This window comes from Lepus europaeus, chromosome 3 (assembly GCF_033115175.1).
Source record: "Lepus europaeus isolate LE1 chromosome 3, mLepTim1.pri, whole genome shotgun sequence".
NCBI classification, from domain to species: Eukaryota; Metazoa; Chordata; class Mammalia; order Lagomorpha; family Leporidae; genus Lepus; species Lepus europaeus.
In genome coordinates, this window is record NC_084829.1 from 139,729,468 (window position 1) to 139,755,519 (window position 26,052).

At 38.8% G+C, this 26,052-nt stretch overlaps 1 protein-coding gene across 1 annotated transcript in view; it reads right to left on the reverse strand.

Annotated features, from left to right (window-relative positions):
- The window catches only part of TXLNB (taxilin beta), a 50,362-nt gene extending 39,765 nt beyond the window's left edge, over positions 1-10,597 (reverse strand). The window contains exons 1-2 of the mRNA XM_062186848.1: positions 10,504-10,597; positions 7,836-8,272 (exon numbers count right to left, since the gene is read on the reverse strand). Of these exons, the coding sequence (XP_062042832.1) occupies positions 7,836-8,271 (436 nt within the window). The 5' untranslated portion in view covers position 8,272; positions 10,504-10,597. The remainder of the gene's footprint in view (positions 1-7,835; positions 8,273-10,503) is intronic.
- Positions 10,598-26,052: the final 15,455 nt, after the last annotated feature.

The window sequence follows — 26,052 nt, forward strand, 5'->3', positions numbered from 1 at the left end:
ACCTTTCCAAACAGTTCAATTAAGGTAGATGATTTTCCCTACCCTCAACTATCTGTGACAACCCCTCTGTCTAACTACAGTTGGAAAGTCAAGAGCCATGCAACAGCATCCATGTTTCCTGATACAAACCTGCTGCAGAGTACTACCAACTTTGACAACATCCCCCTCCCCGAGAACAGACATTTCCCCTTGGCTAGAATATTTGCTTTTATACTGGAGAGGCAGATATGTCATGGAATCAGGGCTGCTGGATGAAAGAGGGCATGGAGAGATACTTATACTGAAATATTACTCATTTTTAACCTGAAATTTGAGTTTTACTAGACATCCTCTATCTTTATTTGCCAAATTTGGCAACTACATGGAATCAAAGAATTGTCGGTGTCTAGAAGGAACTTCAAAGAGTATCAAGACTAACAGATTGATTTTATAGATTAATTAGCCAAGGTCCAAGAAAAACCTCAAATTACATAATTAGTGTTGGCAGAGCCAAGACTTGACTCCAAGGTTTGTCTACTTGTTTTAAATCACTAATTGATGCCAGGGAAATCTAGAGAAATAGAAGGAAACTTTTTTGAAAAAAAAAATGACCTCATTCTCCAGTTAGTTTTGTCTGTTTTTGTGCAGTGAGTCAGTTCAGAGTAGAGACATGGCCTAAGATGGGTGTGGGTGGGGACCCTCCAGGTTCTCTCATTATCTCCTGTGGCTTGAAGTGCTGCCCTGTGCAGTTGACAATCACGGCTGCCCCAGCCCTGCCAGGCTTGTGCTTCAGGTTATTCCGTTAGCAGCAGGGTTGGATTTATGTTGGTCAGCCCATCCTTTAACTCTTGTCTTCTGTCCAAGGAAGGTGACCACGTAAAGACAATTGTCCTGAGTAAGAGTGCCACCTATTAAAGGCAAGAGACCAGTCATACTGTTGTTTGGTTTTGGCCCAGGACTCAGCAAGTGTGCTTAGCCCGTGGCAGGTGCTCAGTGAATATCCATACTAATAGAATGACACACTGGTATTATGTGAATCAAGTGAATTCTTACCTAGAAACAAGTTTATGATCACCTAGAGGAAAGTCAGACTTACTCTCACCCGTGACATTTAATGCTGGGACACTTTCAGCATTCAAAGAAAATCATGGCTTGTTTTATTTAGGGGCGATAGAAGCAGTTGAATTGAGTCTAGTGGTTCTTGCTTTCTTCCCACTTAAGAATATTCACACTTTTGTTTTCTGCAACTGTGAGTAAAGGGTTTTGTTTTTTCATCATCACATTTTCTGAGATCTCTTTCTACTCTACTATTCTGTGATTTAGTATTGAAGATTAACACTCAAATGCATCAATATATTTTCAAAAATTGTTTCTTCCTTCAACAAAAAAATCTAAGAAATTAGAGTCAAGCATGTGCAGAATTTCTAAATATTTGACATCAGAATCTTGAGTTTTTAAATTTCACTGGTTTTCTTCGCCTAGGGGACTGTGTGGGATAATCACAGAGGAGTATAGACAAGAGACTGGCTCATCTTCTAAAAAAGGCTATGATTACATCTCCATGGAAATAGGGTTATTTGGTGACAATGTCAGACACAAGAGGAACAAGCAAACTTAATCCAGGGACATTTTGTTGGAAGAAATCACTTTCATTCTCCCTAATGTGTCACTGCAAAGCAAGCTTCAATTCTTCCCCATTCAAATCTGGGGAAGACATCTTGTGGGCATATGGTTACCACACTGCAGAATGCTGTTTGGTAGGAAGTCTACTAGAAAATCAAACCACCTAGGCAGCAAGAACATATGACTGTGCTCACTGGCACAGTTATATTGGAATATGAATGAATTATCTTTATAGCAGTGAAATTAAAAATCTTAATTAAGACAACTAGCTATAGAAATGTGGACTAGGATTTTTATTAAACTTTCAGCGTAGTAATGACTGTTTATTCTAAGTTTAGGGTAGCAATTTATGTAGATTTTACAGGTTTAAAACTATGCTTTTTACACTCTCCCAAGATTATTTTTTAGGACTTAAGGGCTAAAATTGGGTCTTAAATGCACACTTTAATGCCTCTCAACCGCATTATAGATTTCCATGAGCTGTGATAGGTGCTTAAAGCAGTAAAGACTGTGAATGTCCCTTTTCTGACGTTAGGCCTAGATTAATATTTCAGTGTTAATTTTATTTCTTTTTTTGAAATGTAACTTAAAGATAGAGATTGTGAGGAAAGTGATCCTTGAGCGTATATAGATATTGTCTAAGGAAAGTAAGATTCATATATGTGGAGAATAAAAGAATTGTGTAGTTACATTCACATTAGACTAAGGATAGGAGGCCTAGGTTCTAGAACTGATGTACCTTGACTAGTTGAGTAATGTTGTTTTGCAGACTTTTTAATTCTTTGACCTCAGTTTCCTTGTCTATGAAATAAGTGAATTGACTAAATGGATTCTGAGTTCAGACTTTAAGATCTGGTGATGTTACAAATGAAATAGTTTTAATCATTTTTAGCTTGATTTAGATAGCAACAGAGACACAAAAGCAACATCATTTGGATGGTAAATTTGTCGTCTGGAGTGTTTTTTTGGTCCACATTTTAGTTTATGAAGCATATCTTCCCCCTCAGTATCACCTCTCAAGTCACACCTTTTGTTCTTTTCACTTGGTTCTAATGTCACTACAGTTTTGAAAATGCTACCCTGCCTGTGTTTTCTAGTCATATTGTTTTCCATTTGGCTGGCATTTTACCTCTTGTGTTTTAGTGACCTTGTTATATTTGTAATTAGAACTTTGGCCTCTTATTCAGTTTTGGAGTGGACCTGGACTTCTTGATCAACCAGTGATGGTTTTAAACTATTAGCGATTGGAAAAAAATAGGAGAAAGGGCAGTAGAGTATTCATGTACACATTACCTAGCCTGGGCAGAAGAGAGTACTCATCATTTTTGCCCAAGACATTTTTATTTCCTCTTCCATTTGCCTCTCTAAACCCTCCATTCTATTCTGAATTCTAGCTTCTGGACGAATCTACCCATGAATCTTCAAGCCTCTTGTAATTCCTATTTCTGTTGAAGTTCTCTGATGTCCTACCAACTCCTCCAGAAAATTTAACACCTTTTATCAAAGTAACAGATTATTATCCTATTAGGATAACTAGAAATCAAACAGAAGTAGGTGACAGTTCAGAGGAAGACCAAGTATAGGTGGGTGTGTGAAGACATTTTAGAATGCCAAAGTCCTACTCAAGGGCCTCTCTGAAGGTGGAGCTAAATGTCACCTGTAACTAGAAAGACAAAATCCATTAACTGAGCTGTTGTAAATGCACCTCAACTAATATGCTAGTAGGGTCTGTAAACCTTTGGTCTTTCATATGAGTGACTTCAGGTCTGCTCCAAGCTTTCCTTATGACTAATCTTGCAAACACTTCATGCCTTTTTTAGCAGACTCTTAAACTCCCTATGCTTTAGTTTCCCTGTCTATAAAATTAGAGGGTTGTTTAGATAGATGGTGAGCTCAGAATGGGCCTGTGGATCAGCTTTGCTTTTCTTGTATGTTTACGCTTCAAACCTATAATTTCCTGTTCCATCAGTTACAACCTAAATATCAGAAGGTATATTATATTTTATCATTTAACTTATTTTGTTGTGTTTACTATTATGTGGTGTTTGTACAGCCCACATAATTTTGTTAAAGAAATGGTTAATAAGGCACTTGTGAGGCTGTAGGATTGGGGTGGAGAAACACTGGGGTTACTTCAGATGTTACCAAGACATGTCAAAGCACTGCATAAGTAGAATCTGGTTTTTTGTTCTTGTTGTTGTTTGTTTGTTTTGTTTCTTTTGGTTGAGATGCTATTGGGAAAGTGATTTTTTCAGCCAACTGCACTTGAAAATTCTTCCCTGGCTGGTCTGGTAGATATGAGTGTTGACTGTGGGAGAACGTACATCCTTTAAAGGAAAAACAAGTCCTGTGTGCTTGGGTTGCAGAGACATTTCCCAGATATTCAAGATGTTCTGGCCCAATAAGTTTAGGAAATGATAGAAAGTCTGCTCATGACTATTTGAGATTTTTGTTGTATTTATATTAAAATTGAATACTAGCAGTAAAGAAACTGTTTAATTTTGTCTGAAATTTCAATGTCCCAAAGATATAAACTCAGGAAACTTTTTCATTAGAGATTCAGAACAATTCATCATCTCAAAAATAGCAATACAACAAATAGTATCTGATAAATATAATAATCAAATATTCATCTTTGATCCAGTAAAGTCTGTGGATATATCTTCAGGTATAGGCTGAATGACTTACTAACATTCTATTAAGGGTCCATATAGGTTCTAAAAGCAGACCACAGACAGAATTTATCTTTTCTCCGTGAGGGTGGAGGAAACCCTTTCTGAAGCTTCGGCTCCATTCCTTCCACAATCTGCCTGCGTCACCATTACCTGGGGTACCTTGGCCCCACTCCAGACCTGCCAATTCTGAATCTCTGCAGGGGCTCGAGAATAGAACTTTTTTGACAAATTCTGAATTGTATTCTAATACACAGTTAACTCTGAAAACCTCTGATCTTCACAATAGTGCAGTGCCATTTAACTGATACGTAGCCAAGAAATCTGCTAACGCCCCTTGTGGACAACTGAAATAAAGTTGGTTATATGTTTATGTTAGCCTAAAAATATTGTTTTAACTCATAATGTATCTGAGATAGTGCCCTGCTCAGAAGAATGTGCTAATGATGTTGAGTGGGATGGCACAGAAAGGTCATCAGCCCACACACACATAATTAGAGTGGGCCCACCAGGCACTCTGATTCATAACCATTAATTCTGTTCAAATACAGTCAGTTGGAGTTTGGTAACTTTTAGATAGTTGCAGAATTAGAGAAGTAGAATTTTTTTCTTACTCTAAAATAATCATTTGGATTATTTAGTAATGGGAATATTAATGCGAGTTATGGAATAACTTATGGAAGACCAAGTGAAACAAATTGGTTAACTTCTGCTTGCTTTATTTTTCCCCCTCAATACAAATGGCTATGTAGAAATTTTAGGGTAATAAAGCAAAGTAACTTCTGGTTAAGGACACTTGAAACTGTTCACCTCTGGGGTGAGATTTTGTGTAGCGTCTTAATGAAAACCTTAACAATGTCTAATGCAAAGGGGGCACATCTGAGGTGTTTCCATTAGAGAAGGAAAAGAACAGCTCTGTAACACAGAGCAACTTCATCATGTTTCCCAGTGTTTCAGAAATACTGGAGTGATTTCACCCTTGTACTGTGGAACTTAAAAATATTTTAAAGTATTACCTTGGTTATTTTAATCCTTTCTTGTATTGATCAAATGTTACTAGAGTATGTCATTGAAGGGGCCAGTGCTGTGGCACAGCAGGTAAAAGCCTCCGCCTACAGCGCTGGCATCCCATATGGGCACCGGTTCAAGTCCTGGTTCCTCCATTTCTGATCCAGCTCCCTGCAATGGCCTGGGAAAACAGAAGATGGCCCAAGTACATGGGACTCTGCACCGATCTGGGAGACCTGGAAGAAGCTCCTGGCTTTGGGTCGGCCCTGCTCTGGTCATTGTGGCCATTTGGGGAGGGAACTAGCTCACTTGTGTGCTTGCTCGCTTGCTCTCTCTCTCTTTTTTTTTTTTTTTAACTCCACCTTTCAAATAAGTAAATCTTAAAAAAAAAATGTATGTCGTTTGAGTCCCTGAAAGTGTTGCAGCAATGACTTTTAGGCATCACAGTGAGAGCCTACTATGGTACAAACATGCTTTGGGGTTTATGGGTAATCTGTTGCTGGAGTCTAAATCCAGTTAATCTCCATCATCTTTTACTTTACCTCACTGCATCCCAGAAATGAGTAAGATATGGTCACTGCCTCTTATAGAGTCTCTACCTAGCATGGAGGCAATTTAAACAAATGATTGCTGTGGAAAATTTAATAGAGAACCAAGGAAGGTGCTGCTACTCTCCTTGGGCATGCCAGGAAAAGTATTAAATTGGAGGTGGTCTTTGTAGTGAGTGTCTCAGTGAAATTCAACAGGAAAGAGAAGCAGAAGGACTTTTCTATGTGTAATATGCTTTTACTCACAGCAATAGAAACATTATTTTCCTTCTTTTATAGTTATTGCTGGTGTTACCAATCCCCCACATGCCTTGAGAAATTTTCTTGTTTCTGTTTTTGTGCTCATCCTGTCTAACAGTTTAGGAATCTACTTTTCTCTCCGTACCTAAAGCTCCATGGCCAAATGACCTTTTCTTATTTATCTTGTTCATCTACCTTTAATACATATTCATTTTACTAATAAATTAATGATGGAACAAATATGTATTTTATGTGATTATTGACATTCTTTTTTTTAGAGAGTTATGTATTTATTTGAAAGTCACAGCTACAGAGAGGGAGATGGAGAGACAGAAATCATCCATCCACTGCTTCACTCCCCAGGTGGCCGCAGCAGTTGATTATTAACATTCAATAATTGATACATTTCTGATGAGATATGCTTAATCAAAAATATTTAATATAGTTATAGAACAAACAACTGATCTAATTGACAATCTTGTATATGCAAATTATTCCCTTTTATATTTTGTCTAAATCTAAACTTCCTTACATTGCTTCAAATAACTTTTCCATTGATTTATTCATTTATCCTTAAAATAAATATTCACTAAACATCTTGAATATGCCATTAACTATCCTAGGCAATAGGCATCTAGTACATTGAATACATAAACAATTTGTTTTCATGAAATAAAAATCTAGTGGGGAAGACATATATTAACCAAATAATTATATGCTATGTATACATAATATGTATAATTTCAAACATTGCTAAATTCTATAAAGAAAATATGTAAGATACAGTAAAACATTGGGGCTGTGATGTCAGTTGAATTGTAAGCTAAATGATGAATAGAAGTCAAGTACTCAAAGAGCTGAGTTGGGAGTGGCACTGTGGAATGGGTAGGGGTTTCTAGGTTAAAAACACTAGGATGTGCACAGGCTTTGTGAGGGGTGGAGCATGGCATATTCAGAGAAGTGAAAGAGAAGATGATGACTAGCTATTAGGTGGTAGTAGTAGTGGTTGTGGTAATAGGGACAGTGTTTAGGAAGGAGAGGTTAAGGGGTAGAGTGATTTGAGATAAAGCTGGAACTGATTAGGATTAGACCATTAGTTCCTTAAAGAACACATTAAGAATCTTAGTCTTCCCTTGGGTGGTCACTGATGTCATACATAAGAGTGTTAATTCTTAAATTAACAACAGGAGTCACTGCACACTAACTCCCCACGTAGGACCTCTGTCCTCAATGAATTGTATTATGAGAGTTAACTGTTTTCAAACAGTTTGTGTGTGTGTGTGTGTGCGCGCGCACATTGTTGAAATCTTCACTTAGTATAGAGTTGGTCTTCGTGTTCAAAGTTAATTGAAAATGGATCTTACTGGAGAATGGGACTGGCAAGGGGAGAAGGAGGAGGAGGAGGGGTGGGAGTGTGGGTGGGAGCGCAGGTATGGTGGGAAGAATAACTATGTTCCTAAAGTTGAACTTATGAAATTCCTTAAAAAATAAGTTAAAAAAAAAAATTGAGGACTCCCCCCCTAAAAAAAGAATGTTAGTCTTTACCCTAAGGCAATGGGAAACCATTGGGACAGAGGGAAGATGGGTAATATGTTAAAAAGTTCACTTAAACTGTATTGTGGGAAAGGGTCTGGGAACAAGAGAGAATGTGGGAAGATCTGAAGGAGATCCAAATATTAGATATGGATTTTAGTGGAGTTTGGAGAAAGTGCCCCTCTTAGGAATAATTCAAAGAAAAGTCATATGTTAGAACATAATTACTTGCCTAATCCTTTTAGGATTTTCTTTTCCAATCTTTGCTCTTTATTGCTGATTGGCTCTTTAACTGTGGCTGGGTCTCCAGAAGCAGCAGGTTCTCTTTCAGCCTCTCCAGTGTTCTCCTCACAGTCTCCATCCTCATGGTCGGGTGCTTCTGCATTTGTAGGCTGCTCCTTGGCCTTGGGAGCTCCCTCTTTGCCCACTGTGCTGGCAGCAGACCCATATGTGTTTATGATGTCTTCCAGTTGACGGTTTAACTCTTCAGAGATATCATGAGTCCCCTTTTCAGGGTGCACACTTGCCTCTTGCTGTGGTGCTTGGAGTGGGGTTGGGGAATTCTGACCATCTTGCTTCTCAAGGCCATTCTGCCTAGGTGATGAAGGACTGTCCTCTGGAGGTGTGGACTGTTCTGCTGAGAGCTGTTCAGCGTGATTAATCTCCATACTGTGTGCAGTATCAAGTAGTAAGCATAGTTAGGTTTTGTGTAGTTAACTAAGTTATATATGCAAATTGATAGTAAGGATATACCCCAAATGAGTATCGGCTAATTATGGTTTCTAACACAGAGTGAATGTACTTTTACAAATCATTGCTGTTACAATTAGTAAGATAGAAACAGTGGGAAGCCATTTTTCCAGATGGAGTCATACTACTAGCATATTTATGGTTTTAGTTTTCAGTATACTTTATTATTAACATTACCAAAGTATTGTTTTTCGTGACATATTTGTCATTTGCTTAGAAGAGCCAATATGTTACCATTTTCTTTTATGAATATGTGTAGATTCACAATCATTGGAAGTACACAGGAATATACATTTCAAATGTTTAATTTTTAAGTGGTGTTAGTTTTTGTTCAAAGTTAAATTAATTAATACAATAGCCAATGAACTTTAAATGATTCATAACAATAATGCCCCTAACTTTATATTGACCTGTAAGTCAAGAGTTGGTTAGTACAGATGGGTGGATGTAAATGAATTATTATAGGGATTCAGGAGATATTCTTGTCTTTCTAGTATTTTCTTTTTCCCAGATGAGCGACATGTTATTAATTGTCAATCAGCAAAAATATTTTTCCTGAAATTCATTCTAGCATCATCTTTGGAATAAGACATGGAATAATGGAAGGTGTAAATAAACCAACTAATATGGAAACATGGTAATGCTTATAATAGCAGTTTCTTAAATTTCTACAATACCTTTTTATTCCTCTATAAAAATTGGCTTTCTTTTAGAGGAAAGCAGATTATCACTTTGTATTCCAAGTCAAGTAACTCTAGGGAAACTTAATAATTTTTAATATATATCAAGTAAAATAAGCAGGGAAGGAATGAACTAGGAAAATAATGTAAGTATAACACAAGCTCCTAAGAAATGAGGAGTGAGGAACAAAGTTGTGTGGAAGATTGTAGGGTTTCTGGCTATTGCCATTTCTAGATTTGCAATCACTTTGTGTTAGTTCATTAAGTGATGGTACATTTTATCTGTAAATAATATTTAATGCTGATGATGCTACTTATGACCATAAAATATGGCAAGATCCTCATCATTCATAGGTTTTGCTGTTATGGTCATGTGAAAGTGAGAACAAAAACATACTGTTGTACTAACGGCACAGCCTCCTTCCCTCATTCTCAGGGCAGTAGATGGCAAATGTTTGGACACCAGCGAGAAAGGAAAATCCAGCGTTTAGACATTGCCACCTACTTGTTGCTCTCACCAAGTACTCATTAAGTTAGAAGGAAGTTCTTTTTTTTTTCTTTCACCAATTTTAATTCACCAATTGGATGATCAGATAATGTATGTAGTAGACAGCTTCTTTGTTTTCCTCATTGGAATCTCTTGATCCTGATCTCCACTTGTTAGGCACACTCATCTATATATAACTTATGCTTCCTCTAAACTCAAAGACACATGGCACCTGCTGTCCAGTCAGAAGTTATTTTAAGCTATTCTAAAATGAGTCATGGCATTTAGCACGTCATCCTTGGGCATTCAAGAGAATAATTTTTAAATCAAATTGAAAACAGTACATATTTACTGATTTAAGACCATATGTGAGTTTTAAAATGTTGGGAAGCCCATCTTAGAATAAAATCAAATCAAATAAAAATGAAAGCGAATTTCAATCAAGAATTTAAAACAGACCGTCTATGGAAGTTTTACTGTGGTTAGTCTACATGCACATGTTTTGTTTGTATTTGATTTATTCTTCGTTCTTCAGATGTCATTATCATTGATGTCTTTAATATTTAATTCCACAAATATTCTTTAAACTCCTTTTCCACATTTACTTTAAAGCAGAATAACTGAGTCATTAACCACAGGACAACTCAATTTCTAAAAGTAGACTCAAGACAAATCAACAAGAGGAAAAAAAATTGTTAGTTTTAAAGGAACCCTTTTATATAAATTATTTTTATGTCAAAGAAGTTACTTCTCACTTTCATCTTATGTGAGCCCTTTCCTCCCCTCCTCTGAGAGAGCATATTTCACTTGTACTGGCAGTCCCAGCACTCACACATCCCTCCCTGAGCGACACATTTTAATTATAAATTCAACAATGGAAAGTTCTTCAACAGTTCACTGGCAGTCTCAAAGTTGCAAGTTTCGAGCACCACAAACCGCACCCTACATCTCACAGGGCCTGGGGGAGTGTTTGTCATACTTACCAGAAGGCAGGGAGCTTAAGCAGGAAGAGAAAGAGGGGAAAGAAGCAGCAAAGAGCAAGTCAGAGCGGCAGCAGCAGCAGGAGAAGGCGGGCAGACTGTGTTCTTACGGGGGAGAGAGAAACCAAATACACGCGGGCGCGCACACACACACACACAGGCACTGGTGGAGGCAGCAGGAGGGAGGAGGTGGGGGTGGGGAGATGAACATCTTATGACACAGCAAGAGAGAAATCCACCCAAGCTTCAGTGGCTGTGGCCATGGCAAACATCTGAGAGAAGAGCAGCAGCTGGCAGATCTTATCAGACTCTCCACATTTTGTTCTTCTAAAAATTTAAACGCTTAGTAGATAGCCCCTTTGCAAATATGATTTTTCACTGTTGTTCTTTTGGGCAGAGATCAGTTTTTCTTGGTTTATCTCCAGAGTGTTTTGTGGTTCATCATCTTTATTTTCCTACTTGGGGCTAGCCTAATTAGTGTCAGATTTCATGCTGGAGGAATCCTGCAAAATGGAAAACGAAAAGGTGGTAGAGCCACGTTAATTCTGATGCTACAATTCTGTTTGCAAATGTGCAATAGCAATGAAGTGAGCGTTTTGGAGCTGGGAGTGATCTTCATGTGCATGGTGACTGGCATGTCCTCAAAGAGTCTTTCCCAGGAGACTGCCACATCTCAGGCCCTTAGGAAAGCAGTCTGCTTTATCTTCTTAGTGTGGTTTCTCACCTCGCAGAGCAGCGTTTCCACCCCTTTGAAAGCCTCTGTGTGCTCCTTAATCTTCCTCAGAAAAAGAACCTCTTTCCCACACACTGTAAAATGCTGTCTCACATTTACTTCCCTTTTCTTTCAGTTCCCAGGGAATGTGTTCCTACTTTTCCAAAGCAGATTCTTCTATGAGACTTTCTGCTTTGGGGACAGGATGGACAAAGTGGCACTCCTTGTGGTAGGCCAAATAATGTCACCCAAAGATGCCCATATCCTAATCCCTGTTCTGTGCACGTAACTTGACAAGGCAAAAACAATTTTGCCTTAGATTAAGGTCTTGACATGGGGAGCTGGTTCTGGATTATGAACCACAGGGTTCTCATGATTGTAAGGGGAAGGTGAGAGGATCAGACTTAGCAAAGAAGATTGATGACCTGTAAAGATCAGCGTGATGTGTGGCAGTGAACCAAGGAGTGCGGGAGGTTCTAAACACTGGAAAAGGCAGGGGAATGGATTCTCCTCTGTAGCCTCCAGAAAAATGCAGTGCTGCTGGCATGTGGATTTCAGCCCCGTGTAGCTCCTTTTGGGTTTCTTACAGAAGCATAAGATAGTAAGTTTGTTTTTTTTTTTAAGCTGCTAAATTTATAGTAAATTGTTATGGCAGCAGTAGGAACCCAAAAACATTCCACCCCCTCAAGCGTTTTCCTACTCCTTTCTCTGAGGTCAGGGGAGGCATAAATTATATATAGGTGAGCGTAACTAATAAATAGAGGTCAGGGAAAAGAAATCTTGGTGATTTCAACAATGAAGCTGTTTACTACATCATGGTAATAAAGTTGGTGAACTAAAATTGATGAAAGAAAAAGGTATTTCCTTCTAAAGTTAATAAGCACTTAGTGAATGCTACAACCTGATTGTGGAAAATTGACCCAATGAGATTTGTCAGTAAATGAGTCAGTGCTTCTCAAATTTATGCACAATTTTTTAACAGAATTGTTTAAATAATGTTGAATTTAATTTAAAGGGAAAAATTCATTCTATGATTGAACTAATTATTTGGGCTAATATATACTAATATGAAAATAGATGTTTCTTATCCTTACAGTAATTATATAGTATAAAACCAATAAATGCAATTAAATTACCAATATTACTTTTTTTCTGGCAATAATGTTTTGCTGAGTCCAAGTTGCAACTTGCAACATGAATATTGGTGCTGACTGCTGGTTCTTTTGAGTTCATGGCGTTTTTCTATAAGAAGTGACTCATGGTGCTGGGCTTGAGGCACAGTTGGTTAAAATACTGCCTGTGGTGCCATATTGAGCCCAGATACCTGATAATGTGCCTGGGAAAGCACCAGAAGATGGCCTAAGTACTTGGGCCCCTGCCACATGGGAGACATGAATGAAGTCCCAGGCTCCTGGCTCTAGCCTGGCCAAGCCACAACTGTTACAGCCATTTGAGGAGTGAACCAGCATATAGAAGATTTTTTTTTTCTCTGTCTTTCCCTCTCCTTTTGATACTCTTTCAAATAAAATAAAATAAAGCTTTAAAAAGTGATCCAATTTCTTCAAGACTTGGCTCATTCAGATTATTACAGATGTTTCACTCGTGTGACCTGCTATGATTTCATTTGATAATGACGCATCCTTTATTGCTTGCTATGAGCTGGTTGTTTGTATGCCCCAAGGTCATACACTGAAATCCAAACTCCCCAGTGATGACAGAAGCAAGTGCGGTCTTTGAGAGATGATGATTAGGTTATGAATGGGATTATGGCCCTTATAAGAGCTGTTGGGGAAACCCCCTGGCCTTGTGCTGTAGGCGATTATAGTGAGAAGATGGCTGTGAGGAAATGGGCCCTCGCTAGAAACAGAATCTGGCTGCACCTTTTCTTGAACTCCCAGGACTGTGAGAACTAAGTTTCTGTTGGTTATAAGCCATCTAGTTTGTTATTGCAGCCTAAGCAGACTGAGACACTGTTCTTTCTCATTTTCTGGCACTTATTATAGTAGTACTTTTTGGCCCTAAGTTGAACAGATGTACTTGTTAGATTTTTTTTTTTTTTTTGACAGGCAGAGTGGATAGTGAGAGAGAGAGAGAGAGAGAAAGGTCTTCCTTTTTGCCATTGGTTCACTCTCCAATGGCCGCTGCGGCCGGCGCATCATGCTGATCCGAAGGCAGGAGCCAGGTGCTTCTCCTGGTCTCCATGCGGGTGCAGGGCCCAAGGATGTGGGCCATCCTCCACTGCCTTCCCAGGGCATAGCAGAGAGCTGGCCTGGAAGAGGGGCAACCAGGATAGAATCCGGCGCCCCAACCGGGACTAGAACCCGGTGTGCCGGCGCTGCAAGGCGGAGGATTAGCCTGTTAAGCCATGGCGCCGGCCGAACAGATGTACTTGTGATAGCAAGCACACCACAATGGCAGTTACATCTTGGCTGTCTGCATGATTTGGAAGGGGATTCTACATTTGCAATTACAGTTGAAATGAACACACAAAATTGTGGCTCCTAAGAATCCATGTGTGATCTGATACAGACCCTCCAAAACTAGGGTAGGTTAATAAAGAAAGCAAATTAGTAGATTTAATATTTTATTGTGAAGTTACACATTATACTTTTAAGCCTTTGGGCTATTAAGGAATAAACTCATTTTTTCAAAGTAGTGTTTAGATTTTTATGCAACATTATAGGAAAATAATTTTTAAAAATCAAACAGTACAAAAATGCGTACACAAGAAACAATAATCCGTTGTCCTCCAGCCTTCCTCCAACTTTGTCATGCTCTCTAGAGGTTCTAACCTTAAACTACTGTAGATTTTTCTTCTAAAATTTGTTTTCCTTTGTAAATAAAATGCCCATGTTGTCTGTTAACTCATCAGTTTTAGATATTAGCTGTTGTATTTTTTTTTGACAGGCAAAGTTAGACAGTGAGAGAGAGAGATAGAGAGAAAGGTCTTCCTTCCGTTGGTTCACTCTCCAATGGCCGCTACTGCTGGCGCTGTGTTGATCCGAAGCCAGGAGCCAGGTGCTTCATCCCGGTCTCCCATGCGGGTGCAGGGACCCAAGCACTTGGGCCGTCCTCCACTGCCCTCCCAGGCCACAGCAGAGAGCTGGACTGGAAGAGGAGCAACCGGGACTAGTACCTGGCGCCCCAACCGGGACAAAAACCCGGGGTACCGGCACCAAAGATGGAGAATTAGCCAAGTGAGCCATGGTGCTGGCCAGCTATTGTATTTCTATATGATAAATAAAGATTTTCATTATTTATGCCCCCTTTGTTCATTTTCCTAATAAAATTACATTTCAATTTTTAATACACATTCTACGTCTTCATTATTGAAACAGTGTTCTCTACTGAACCAGGTACAGCACTGTGATTAGTTACAGTCTTACAAACTTTACTTTTCCTACTCATTTTCTTTCCTTCTCATTTGCCTAATATTGAGAATACTGCATTCCCAAGGTGTACAGGAAATCTGCAAAATATTCCTACAAAATAGAATTTTCCCCAAGATTATAAATATCACATAATTTGTATGTTCTGGAATTTTCTTAGAGATGTGATTCCCCACAGGCAGACACTCTCAGAACCTTGACTCCTTCCTGAGGGTGGACTGGTGACTTCGTAGGTCTGCTGCATAGCTGTGGTTCTGGTGCTGCCTGTTGTCATCCTGGGAATTCCCTGTTTCCAGTTCCTATCCTTCCTCATTCTTGGTTTACTTCCTCTTTAAGTACGGCATATCCTCTACTAGCTTCCTGAAATGTATGGGAAACTGTGTCTGAAATGTCTTTGCTACCATATACTTATTTGATTGATAGTTTAAGTGTAAACTTTTAGGTTTAAAATCTTTTCTACAAAAAAATTTTAAGGCATTCCCCTGTCTTTTAGTTTTCAATTTTTCTATTGAAAGTGCAAGGTCTTTTTTTTTTTAAATAACTTTTTTATTTATATAAGGTGAACAGACTCCGTGTATTTCATATATACAGACCCAGGAATACAGTAATACTTTCCACCACACCCTCCCTACAAGGTCATTCTGATGCCTGACCTTTTTTATGTTCTGTTTTTTTTTTCCTCTCTAGGACCTTTTAAGTTTGTCTCTTTTAATATATAGTTTATAGGGGCCGATGCCGTGGCTTACTTGGTTAATCCTTTGCCTGCGGCGCCGGCATCCCATATGGACCCTCGGTTCTAGTCCCGGTTGCTCCTCTTCCAGTCCAGCTCTCTGCTGTGGCCCAGGAGTGCAGTGGAGGATGGCCCAAGTGCTTGGGCCCTGCACCTGCATGGGAGACCAGGAGAAGCACCTGGCTCCTGGCTTCGGATCAGTGTAGCTCCAGCCATAGCAGCCATTTGAGGGATGAACCAATGGAAGGAAGACCTTTCTCTCTCTTTGTCTCTCTCTCTCTTACTAATTCTTTTTGTCAAATAAAATATAGTTTATAATTTTTAATTTAATTAATCCCTTTTCTTTCAACCTTCTGCCAACTTTGTCATGTAGAGATAATGATCTTAAGCTACTGTAGATATTTCTTCTAGAATTTTTGTTCTTATTTGTAAATAAAATGCCTATGTAATCTGTTAACTCAGCTTTAATTTCCTGCTGTATAAAATGGGAAATACCTATTTTATATAGATGATATAAGTCTAACACAATAAATATGGTCTAATATAAACACATGATCTATTGTAATTAATTCCAAAAAAGCTTTTAAAGATTGGTGTTGCCTAGAACCAGGTTGAAGTGTGGTGACCTGTTGTGTCATTTCTTTGTCATGCCGTGTATGTGTGTGTGTGTGTGCGCATGTATATTTGATCTAGGTTAGATCTGACTTGGAGTCAGTGGGCAAATTTTTTTTTTTTTTTTTTTTTGACAGGCAGAGTTAGACAGTGAGAGAGAGAGAGACAGAGAGAAAGGTCTTCCTTTTCCCCCAAATGGCTGCTATGGCTGCGCCAATCCGAAGCCAGGAGCCAGGTGCTTCCTCCTGGTCTCCCATGCGGGTGCAGGGCCCAAGCACTTGGGCCATCCTCCACTGCCTTCCCAGGCCACAGCAGAGAGATGGACTGGAAGAGGAGCAACTAGGACAGAATCTGGCATCCCAACCGGGACTAGTACCTGGGGTGCTGGTGCCGCAGGTGGAGGATTAGCCAAGTGGACAAGGGCGCCAGCCAGTGGGCAAATTTTTGTACACTCTATTCTTACTCCACAGACATCATTTCCATCTTTCTAAAATGTGGTAAAAGTTGGCTTATGGTGAAACAGATTATTTTTATCAGTCTAAATACAACATCCATGCAATAAGTTTCAATATTTGATTCCTATGGAGGCAACTGTCTAATTTGTACTAGTTGTAGATAGTTGATCTCCTGAAGTGAAAAGTATGATTCATACTCAGTAAAAATAATTTATTTTACCACTTTAAAGCGAGAATTGGGCAAAGTTGTTCCTAATAAAGGGTATAGTGGGCTAGCTTTCATAGTTTGGGATTTACATAAATATTAGGTGCTATACTTGTGCGTACTTGAAAAGAACTCTACTTAAGTAACCTTATTAAATTACACTTAATTTTTTCCATTAGCAATTTAATCATGAACTTCTTATAAATAATGCAGATTCATTTTAAGCTAAGATCCTTTATACTGTATATCTGTTTACTCTGCATGAAGAAGATTCTGCTGCATGCATTCTAGAGGGGCGATTTGGCTCATGCCAGTATTTTCTCCAAGCAAGATCAGAATAAAGCCTGTCACACTGATTAATAATGCACCTCCCTGTTTTTGGAGAGACCCTTCTTACTCCATGTAATAGAGGGTGTAATTGAGATTCAGGAGCACGGGACTCTGTGTTGACTCATCCAGAGTGTGTCCACTGAAGGCTGAGCTGCGATTTATTTATTTAATTATGTGTTGTTTAATTATTTATATGTTATTCGGGAGGAAGGGAGACTGGAACGTGGGGAGATGCAGATAGTTTTTTTTTTTTTTTAGATTTATTTATTTATTTGAAAGAGTTACAGAGAGAGAGAGAGAGAGAGAGAGGCCTTCCATCTGCTGATTCACTCCCCAACTGGCTGCAGCGGCTGGAGCTGCACTGATCTAAAGCCAGGAGTAGGAGCTTCTTCTGGGTCTCCCATGCTGGTGCAGGGGCCCAAGCACTTGGGCTATCTTTTACTGTTTTCCCAGGCCATAGCAGAGAGCTGGGTCAGAAGTGGAGCAGCAGCCGGGACTCGAACCGGTGCTCATATGGGGTGTTGGTACTACAGGCATTGGCTTTACCTACTACACCACAGCGCAGGCCCCAGAGAGTTCTTAACTACTGGTTCACTCCCCAAATGCTGCAACAGCCAGGGCTGGGCCAGGCCAAAGCAGGGAGCCAGGAACTCAATCCAGGTATCCTACGTGGGTATCAGGAACTCAGCTATGTCAGCCATCACCTGCTGTCTCCGAGGGTCCATATTATCAGGAAGCTGTGCCTATGCATCAGATACATGTACTCTGATATGGGATGTGGGCCTCATAATCACCTGACCAAACACTGGCTTCTAGACCTGGATTTTCTTGGCTGTTGTGGGTTGCGATGACGTTCCATAGAACAGGATGCTCCAATCCAGCAACAGCATGGCAGCGAGAGGGCTGGAAGGCCACATGGAGGGAACGTGGAAATGTTTCTCTTTGAATCCTATTCAGAGCATATCATCAGTAGGTGGCCCAGCCATGTTCTAGGCTTCCTCTTTGCACAGGGATCTGCTTGTGGCTACAGATGGGCAGAGAAATCCTGCTGATCTTTGAGAACTTTTAACACAGCCCTGAGGGGATCGGTTGCTGAGGACGGGGAGCACAATCAGCTTCTTTGTGCGACCCTGCCTCTCCAGCTCTTATTCCCTACAAGATTGGAAGTATGTCCACTGGAAGGAACGCTGGCCTCAAAATACGAAAATGCACCCAGTTCATTCATAGGACAGGAAGGAAGTCATGATGCAGACTGAAATGCCAACTGCTGGTGGGCCCAATTTTGAGACTGCGACGTCAATCACGGTTTTGAACCAGGACCTTGTGTCAAGGATACTACTTCTCCTCCTCCCCTGTTTTTCACTCCTCCTGGTCCTGGGGTTTGATGGATACTGTGGGTCTGTGGAATCTTGTCACGGGAAGGCACTTCAGAGTCCATCTTTTCCATGGCTATCAGGTTCAGAGGTCCTGTTCAGAGCCACCCTGACCTTTAATGAAAGAACTCCACTCTTCCTACTAAGACATCATTACTTGATAATAAAGAAAAAATATAGCCTCCACAACGACGGATCCATGGGAAAAGTGGGAAAAGCACTACGATGCTTTTCAAAGGAATGGTAAAGGTGTCCCTTTCAAAAAGCCTTTTTCAGATTTTCTAACTAAGGATTTCAATGTTCATCATTCTGTTTTCTGTTTACTGTTGTCTGTCCTTTTAATTTTCCTCCTTAAGTATCATGAATCCTTTTCTCCCTCACCTGAGTGTCATGAGGTCACTCTTCCCCTGCAGATCACAAATTGATTCTCAGAGGAGGCTAAGGTTCTGAGTGAAAGGGAAATCTGATATTTTGATGTGTAGAAAACTGGAGTGTGTTGGGACTGGTGCTGTAGTGTAGCGGGTAAAGCTACAACCTGCAGTTCCGGCATCCCACATGGGTGCCGGTTTGAGTCCCAGCTGGGGAAAATGTGGTTGTGGTTGTGTTCAAACTGTCCCAGCAGCCAAAGCCCAAGTTCTGGAGAAATGGGCTGAACAACAAAATTTAATCTAGTGAGTTTTCAATAATATTCAATAATATTCATTCCAAAATTGGCTGATTTTATATTGAAAATGTGTTAAATTTCAAAGGGCAACCACATCCATATTACATAAAACTGAAAAATTTAATGTGATTTTGCATTTTTCCTCAATAAGTGACATAAATTTAGATTGCGGTATAAAAACTGATGTGGAAATATGCAATTACCTTGTATAAATGTACATAATATTTCTATTAAGTTGTCTTAGTATGATATATTCTGCTTATTTTCTGATATTCTAAAGTGGGTTTTGGGAATCTGAACTCATAAAATATTAAAGTAGTAGATATTTTTATTTATCCAAAGGCTTCTTAGAAATTCGAGTTCAATACTCATGGCATCTGTAATTAAATTAGTAATATATGTGTTTGTATAAGTGAGTATTCATCAGATGAAATATTCAATATATATGAATTTTGGATCATGGATAAAAGAGGAGACTTCCAGTTTAAATCTCTTGATTACATGAGTTTATATGTAATGTTATTTGCATATAAAGTCTTTCATTGATATTCCTACAGAAAATAAATACTCTGAACTGACCAAGCCCTAGATGGAAGTAGAATTAATCAGAAAAATCACTTGGGTTCCTACAATGAAAACAAAATATTCCATGACATATTACATTGCTAAGGGAGTGAAGAAGTGTTGCATGGTATACACAAAGAAAGTGTTTATGGCTCAGGAAAGGGTGCTAGATATATTTAAAAAAAAATTTTAAGTTAGGGCACAATTTAGGAAAAGTGACATTTAATTGAATGTGTGGATTAGAAATTACTAGAAATTAAGGAGAAATGGGAAGAATCAGTTTGCCCACCATCAACTTGTATAAATGAGTTTGTACTTTTATTGTGCAGTAAGTCATTGTGGACCACAAGCAAGCTCTTTCCATTTTCTTGCAGTCACCTCCCATATCTGACTTCTTGCTTAAGCAAGGGGGTGATAGTAGCTCAATGCCTGTACTTTGTGAGATTGCAAAACTGGGAGCTGTGAGGCTGCCAAAGATCTCAGACTCAAAACCTATTGAAACAAGGGAAACAAACCATTTCCAGATGGTGTGCATATGTCTGTGCATAGCCACGCAGAAGGCTGAAGAATGAACTCAAGAATCAAGTGGTTAGAATTCATGTGTTCTGGGATTCCCTCTAAAGCCAAAAGTGACTCCCCAGAAAATGCTGGGCTTCATTCGTACTTTATTATTCGTACTGATATTGGTGTGGGTATTTGGAACTCTTAGTCAAAGAAAATAAGTACTTATTCTTACTTGTAAAGGGAAGATGTTCTACAATTATGTAATTCTTTAAGAAGCAAATTGTAATTTTAGAACAAAGTGAGAAGTATCAATATAAAATCTAAAAGATTTAAAAATTTGTAAGTTTGACACTGGAATAGCCTATGCATAGCATTACCCTGTGTTGCACCCAATTCTTGATTTCTCTTTCTTTTTTTTTCCATTCAAAAAGACTAAGGAACTTAGGAGAAGCTTCTCAGAATGTACAAAAAATATATAAGATAACTTGGATCATTTTGTGGCAGAAAGCAAGAAACTTTTCTAAGATTTATAAGCTTGTATCAAAAAGACACAGGGACATGTTTAAAATAACCATCACTAGCTAAAGCTGTAACATTAAAAATTATAATAAATCCTTCAGTCAACTGAGATGTTTTTGCTCTATTAAAAACGATGATTATGTAACGATGAAGGAAAAGAAGGAAATACATGAAGTGTTTGAAAAGAAGGTGAAGGGTCTAAAACTTGTTACTGCTGAGCCTTGTTATTTGTTTGGCATTATTGGCTCATTTATTCTACCTATGAAGAATATGGAAATTAGGTAATGCTAAATAAATTCCTTGGAAGGGTCTCTGACACCAGGTGGGAATATTAGTAGAAAGACTGCAAAACTCCTGACTGTAAGTCACGCAAGAGCCAAGGGAAGTACTCAGAACCCAATTGTGTCATTTTTCAGAGATGCAAAGAATGGGAAAGAACGTATCCCACACAAGCCTCTGTAAAGGTAAATGGAAAAGGCAGACACCACCGCCTTGCACAAGAAAGGCCCCTTGAAATGAAAGGGCAGTAAAGGAAGGGTTCAAGAGGTGAGGATAGCCTGGCTGTGGATCTGAAACGGTCACAAAAGCCAGCAGGACAGGACAAATCCTAGACAAAGGGCAGACAAAAGAAGAGGGGAACTAAAGAAAAACAGGCAGCTGTGGCTACCTAAGAAAGTAATAAGGCTTCTCTGCAGTGGCAGTACAAAGAAAGCCGAGTGCGGTCAGTATCATCTTCCACCTTCACCAGAGGCCCTTGCTTGTCTCTCCTTGTTAATCCAGAGGTATTTGTATCTGCTCCACGCTTTTAAAAGTGTAAACTTTTGGCAGCACTAGAGAGTTCAAAGAAGAAAAAATTCACCCCAATTCTTTTTTCTTAATCACATTTAAATGGGTGCTTCTCTTTTTTTTATATTACAAATACTTCAATTTGTTTTTAAAAGAGATTAATGATTTCCCTTTGTCAACTTGACATTCCATAGGCTGCAGAAGGATAGTTTTAGTAGCCTACAATGTTAAGTGTAACTGAATGGCAATCTGAAATCATCATGTATTTAATATGATTCATCTATTTTAAATTGCTTATTACCTTTTCCTCTTACTATTAAATAGAATGATTCTCCCTATAAAGTTTGATCTAATAGTTAACCAGAATTTAAAATTATTGCTATTTGCAGCTCTCTGTTCAAGCACAGTTTGCCTACAAAGTTTAAGGATTATAACTGCAGATTATAACTACATGCATTTATAAATTTTTAATGTAAAATTTTTTGCATCAAAAATTGTTTGCAAATAATTGTATATTACCTATAGACTAATCATAAAAAAATCTCAATTATAAACAATAATTAAATGGGAGGGTAGCTATATAATATACTCAATGATATTGCCAGTTTATAAATCTTTAGAGTCAAAAAAGATAATTTACATATCTCAAGAATTCCAAACACATGGAATGAATCATCCTGGACAGAGGTTGTAGATTTCTGTGGGGAAAGGAAGATTTAGTTATTGTTCATAAAGTAAATTCCAGAAAGTAGACTGAATGGTAGCATCTCATGGAATTATTAACAGAATTACCCTGAGTAGAGGTTTGCACGTATCATCAGGTCTTGGGAAAAGATCCAGATGGTATGTAATCTCAATTAACCAGAAACAGTTTCATCTTCCTTAATAAGTATGCATCTTTTTAAAAAGTGTGTATTTATTTTGAAAGTCAGAGAGCAAACAAGAGGCAGAGAGATAGGTCTTCAATATGTTAGTTTACTTCCCAGATGGCCATAATGGCCAGTGCTCAGCCAGGCTGAAGCCAGGATCTAGGAGCTTCATCCAGGTCTCCAGTGTGGGTATGGGGGCCCAACCACTTGGACCATCTTCTGCTTTTCCCAGGTGCATTAGCAGGAAGCTGGATCAGAAGTGGAGCAGCTGGGGCTTGAACCACACCCATATGGGATGCCAGCATCATCGGCAGTGACATTACCCACTGCACAACAGTGCCAGCTCCAAATATGCATATTTTGATCCCTCAAATATTTGGAATTAAGCATAGAAACATTTAAAAAGAATAAAAAACAATGTATTGGTATTTGTGACAAGTAGGGAACAGGGAACTGTTAAGATCTGCCTAGGAAGTTAGCCCTGATGGTAGGATTTCCTCAAGTTTTGTTTCAATGTTCTATTTGCCTATGTCCCCACAAGACTGATTCCTTAACAAGGATCTAACTTGTATCTCTATAGACTGATGGTTTTGGTTTATTATTCCAACTTAATATGACATCTTGGAACCATGATTCTACCAGTAAATCTCTTCAATCCCAAGCTGTTGTCATCCATATGTCTGATCAGCCTACTTCCACATTTTCATCTAAGTCACTGATAAAAGTATTGATGAAAGGGCAGGCATTGCCTAGTGGTTAATATCTAGTTATTATTCCTGAGTCCCACATGGGAATACCTCGATTTGATCCCCAGTTCTGGCTCTTTATTCCACTTTCCTGCTATTGCAGACCCTGGGAAGCAGCAAAGCAGTGCTTCAAATACATGGAGTCTTGTCACCCATGTGGCCGGCCTGGATGGAGTACCCAGCCGCAGGTTCAGCAGTAGCTGTTGCAGGCATTTGGGAAGTGAACCAATAGATGGGAACTTTCTTTGTGTGTATCTTTCTCTCTCAAATAAATTAATTAAAAAAAAAACAAATGAACTACTGACCAAGGAAGTTTTATAAAATATTTATTTATTTGAGAGGTAGAGTTACAGACAGAGGAAGAGACAGAGAGAACGGTCTTCCATCCACTGGTTCACTCCCCAGATGGCCACAATGGCTAGAGTTGGGCTCATCCAAAGCCAGGAGCCAGGAGCTTATTGCAGGTCTCTCATGCAGGTGCAGGGACACAAACACTTGGGGCCATCTTCTACTGCTTTCACAGGCCATAGCAGAGAGCTGGATCAGAAGAGGAGCAGCTGGCACTTGAACTGGCACCCATAAGGGATGCTGGTGCCGTAGGCAACATCTTCCATAGGGCCGGGCCAACAAAGAAAGTTTAAGGAGAGTCTGAAGCACACCATTAGTACTCAACAATTATTTATTAATTAAATCTTTTATTTCACAGAAAAGGAGTAGGTGATAATATTTGTCTGTAATACTATACGCAGGTGAACTTGTGCTCTTTCAATTATCCTCATTAAGACAGTGTAACATTTTTTCTTCAAGGGATAGTTTTTTTGCCTTTCTAGAGGCTTCCAGGACAACATTATTATTCCTATTCATTTTTTTCTTCCATTCATTCTTGTGCAACAAAATTCAAATTAGCAACACAAGATTTTATAATATACTCTAATATCTATATATTAGATATACCAGATATCTAATGCAGTGTAGGTAACCACCCTAAAATCTAGGAGTCTTAACACAATGACCGTTTATCATGATTTAGATGGTAGGCTAGTCAGTTCTGCTGGTCTCACTCATGCTTATGCAGCTGACGGATTATTTGGGTGCTGGGCCCAGCTAGGACAACTTGGATAGCTGGGTATCCTTTTCCGTGTAGTTTCATCTTCAAGTAGGCTAGTTTGGGAATTTTTACATAGCAATGGACATGTTTCAATAGGAGAAAATCTATGTGCAAGCACACATCAAGTCTTTTATTGATGTCCCATTTCTCAAAGCCAGTCACAGGACCACGTCCTTGAAATCCTGATTAATAGACACTGGAGAAACTTTCAAAGTGGCAAGCAATTCTGCTTGCTAAAACAGGGACTTCAGCTGATCTCTGGGCCATACCATTCTTTTTATTTTGTGCAAAACCTCTTGAATTGTTATTGTATTCATACAAATGTAAATCAAGAATCTGTGGGTGGATCTGCCTGCAAGACACTGATGCAGAATGCTCTGGTGATGCAAACTGTGATGTATCCTCAAGCCCAAGCCCTGTCTCTGAAACTTTCCTTTGTCAATTTTTCTCCTGGGTATGCGTGTGTGTTTGTGTTTGTGTGTGTGTATGTTGTGTGTGTGTGTGTAGAATTAGGAATTTGGAGTCTGTTATTAAAAAAAAAATGGATAGAGGGTGGATAATTGGTACTAAAATACTATTAGAGGGAGGGGAAATATTTCTATTGTTCTGAACCACAGTGGGGTAACTATAGTCTACAGCAATTAATTTTATGTTTTAAAATAACCAGAGGAGAAGAATTTGAAGGCTCCCAACACAGAAATGATAATATTTGAAGAGGGTTGAAATGCTAATTACCCTGATTTTATCATTATATATTTATATATGTATTGAATTATAATATATAATTGAATTATATATGTATTGAATTATATATATTTATCATTATATTATATATATATGTATTGAATTACATGTTAGTTTTTGAAGGTCTGCCTGGACTGGACTGTTTATATCCTGTCTGTTTGTGTGGTGGTGACAACATACTGTAGAGTAGAGGGTTTAACCAATAAATATTTAAAAAATTAATCTGCTTTGCTACTCTTAGAGTGTTTAATTATTTTTACTATTTGAAAAGCAGGAAGACAGAGAAAGATCTCCCATTCACTGGTTCAATGGTTTACAACCCAAACAGCTGGGGCTGAGCTTGGCCAAAGCCAGGAGCCAGGATCTCAGAATGCATTTCCCACATAGGTGGCAGGGACCCAAGTACATGGGCCATCATCAGCTGCCTCCCAGGGTGCACACCAACAGGAAGATGGAATTAGTAATAGAGCCAGGACTCCAACCCAGGCACTTCGACATGGGATGTGTAGTGTCCCAAGCAGTGTCCCCACTGCTATACCAATTGCCTACACTAACATTTGGTGTGTTGATTTTGTTCCTACAACTGTACTGAATAAGTTTATCAGTTCTAATAGTCTCTTGGTGGAAGCTTTAGATGTCATCCACAGATCAGATAATTTGACTGCCTCCTTTCCTGTTTGTTTGCCTTTTATTTCTTTCTCCTGCCTAATGGCTCTGGCTAAAACTGCCAGTAGTGTGTTAAGTAAGATTAGTGAGAGTGGATGTCATTGTCTGGTTCCAAATCTTTAGAAATGCTTTTAATTTTGTACCATTCAGTATGAGGTTGGCTGTTCTTCTATACCTATTTCGTTCAAGATTTTTATCATGAATAGATGTTGGATTTTACTGAATGCTTTTATTGGATCTATTGATATGATGTGTGATTTTTACCTTTCATTCTGTTGAAGTGATTTATTATGTTTATTGATTCTCAAATGTCTCACCATCCTTAAATCCATGGGAGAAAATCCCACTTGATGATGATGTGTAATCTTTCTGATGTGTTGTTAGATTTGACATACTAGTATCTTTTTGAGTATTTTACATCAATATTCAGCAGAAAGGTTTGTGAATAGTTTTTATTTTTCATTGTGCCTTTTGATTTGGAATAAAAATAATGCTGGCCTTGTAAAATGAGTTTAGAAGGGTTCTTTTCCATTCAATTTCTTGAAATGCATTAAGAACTGGTATTACTTGTTCCTT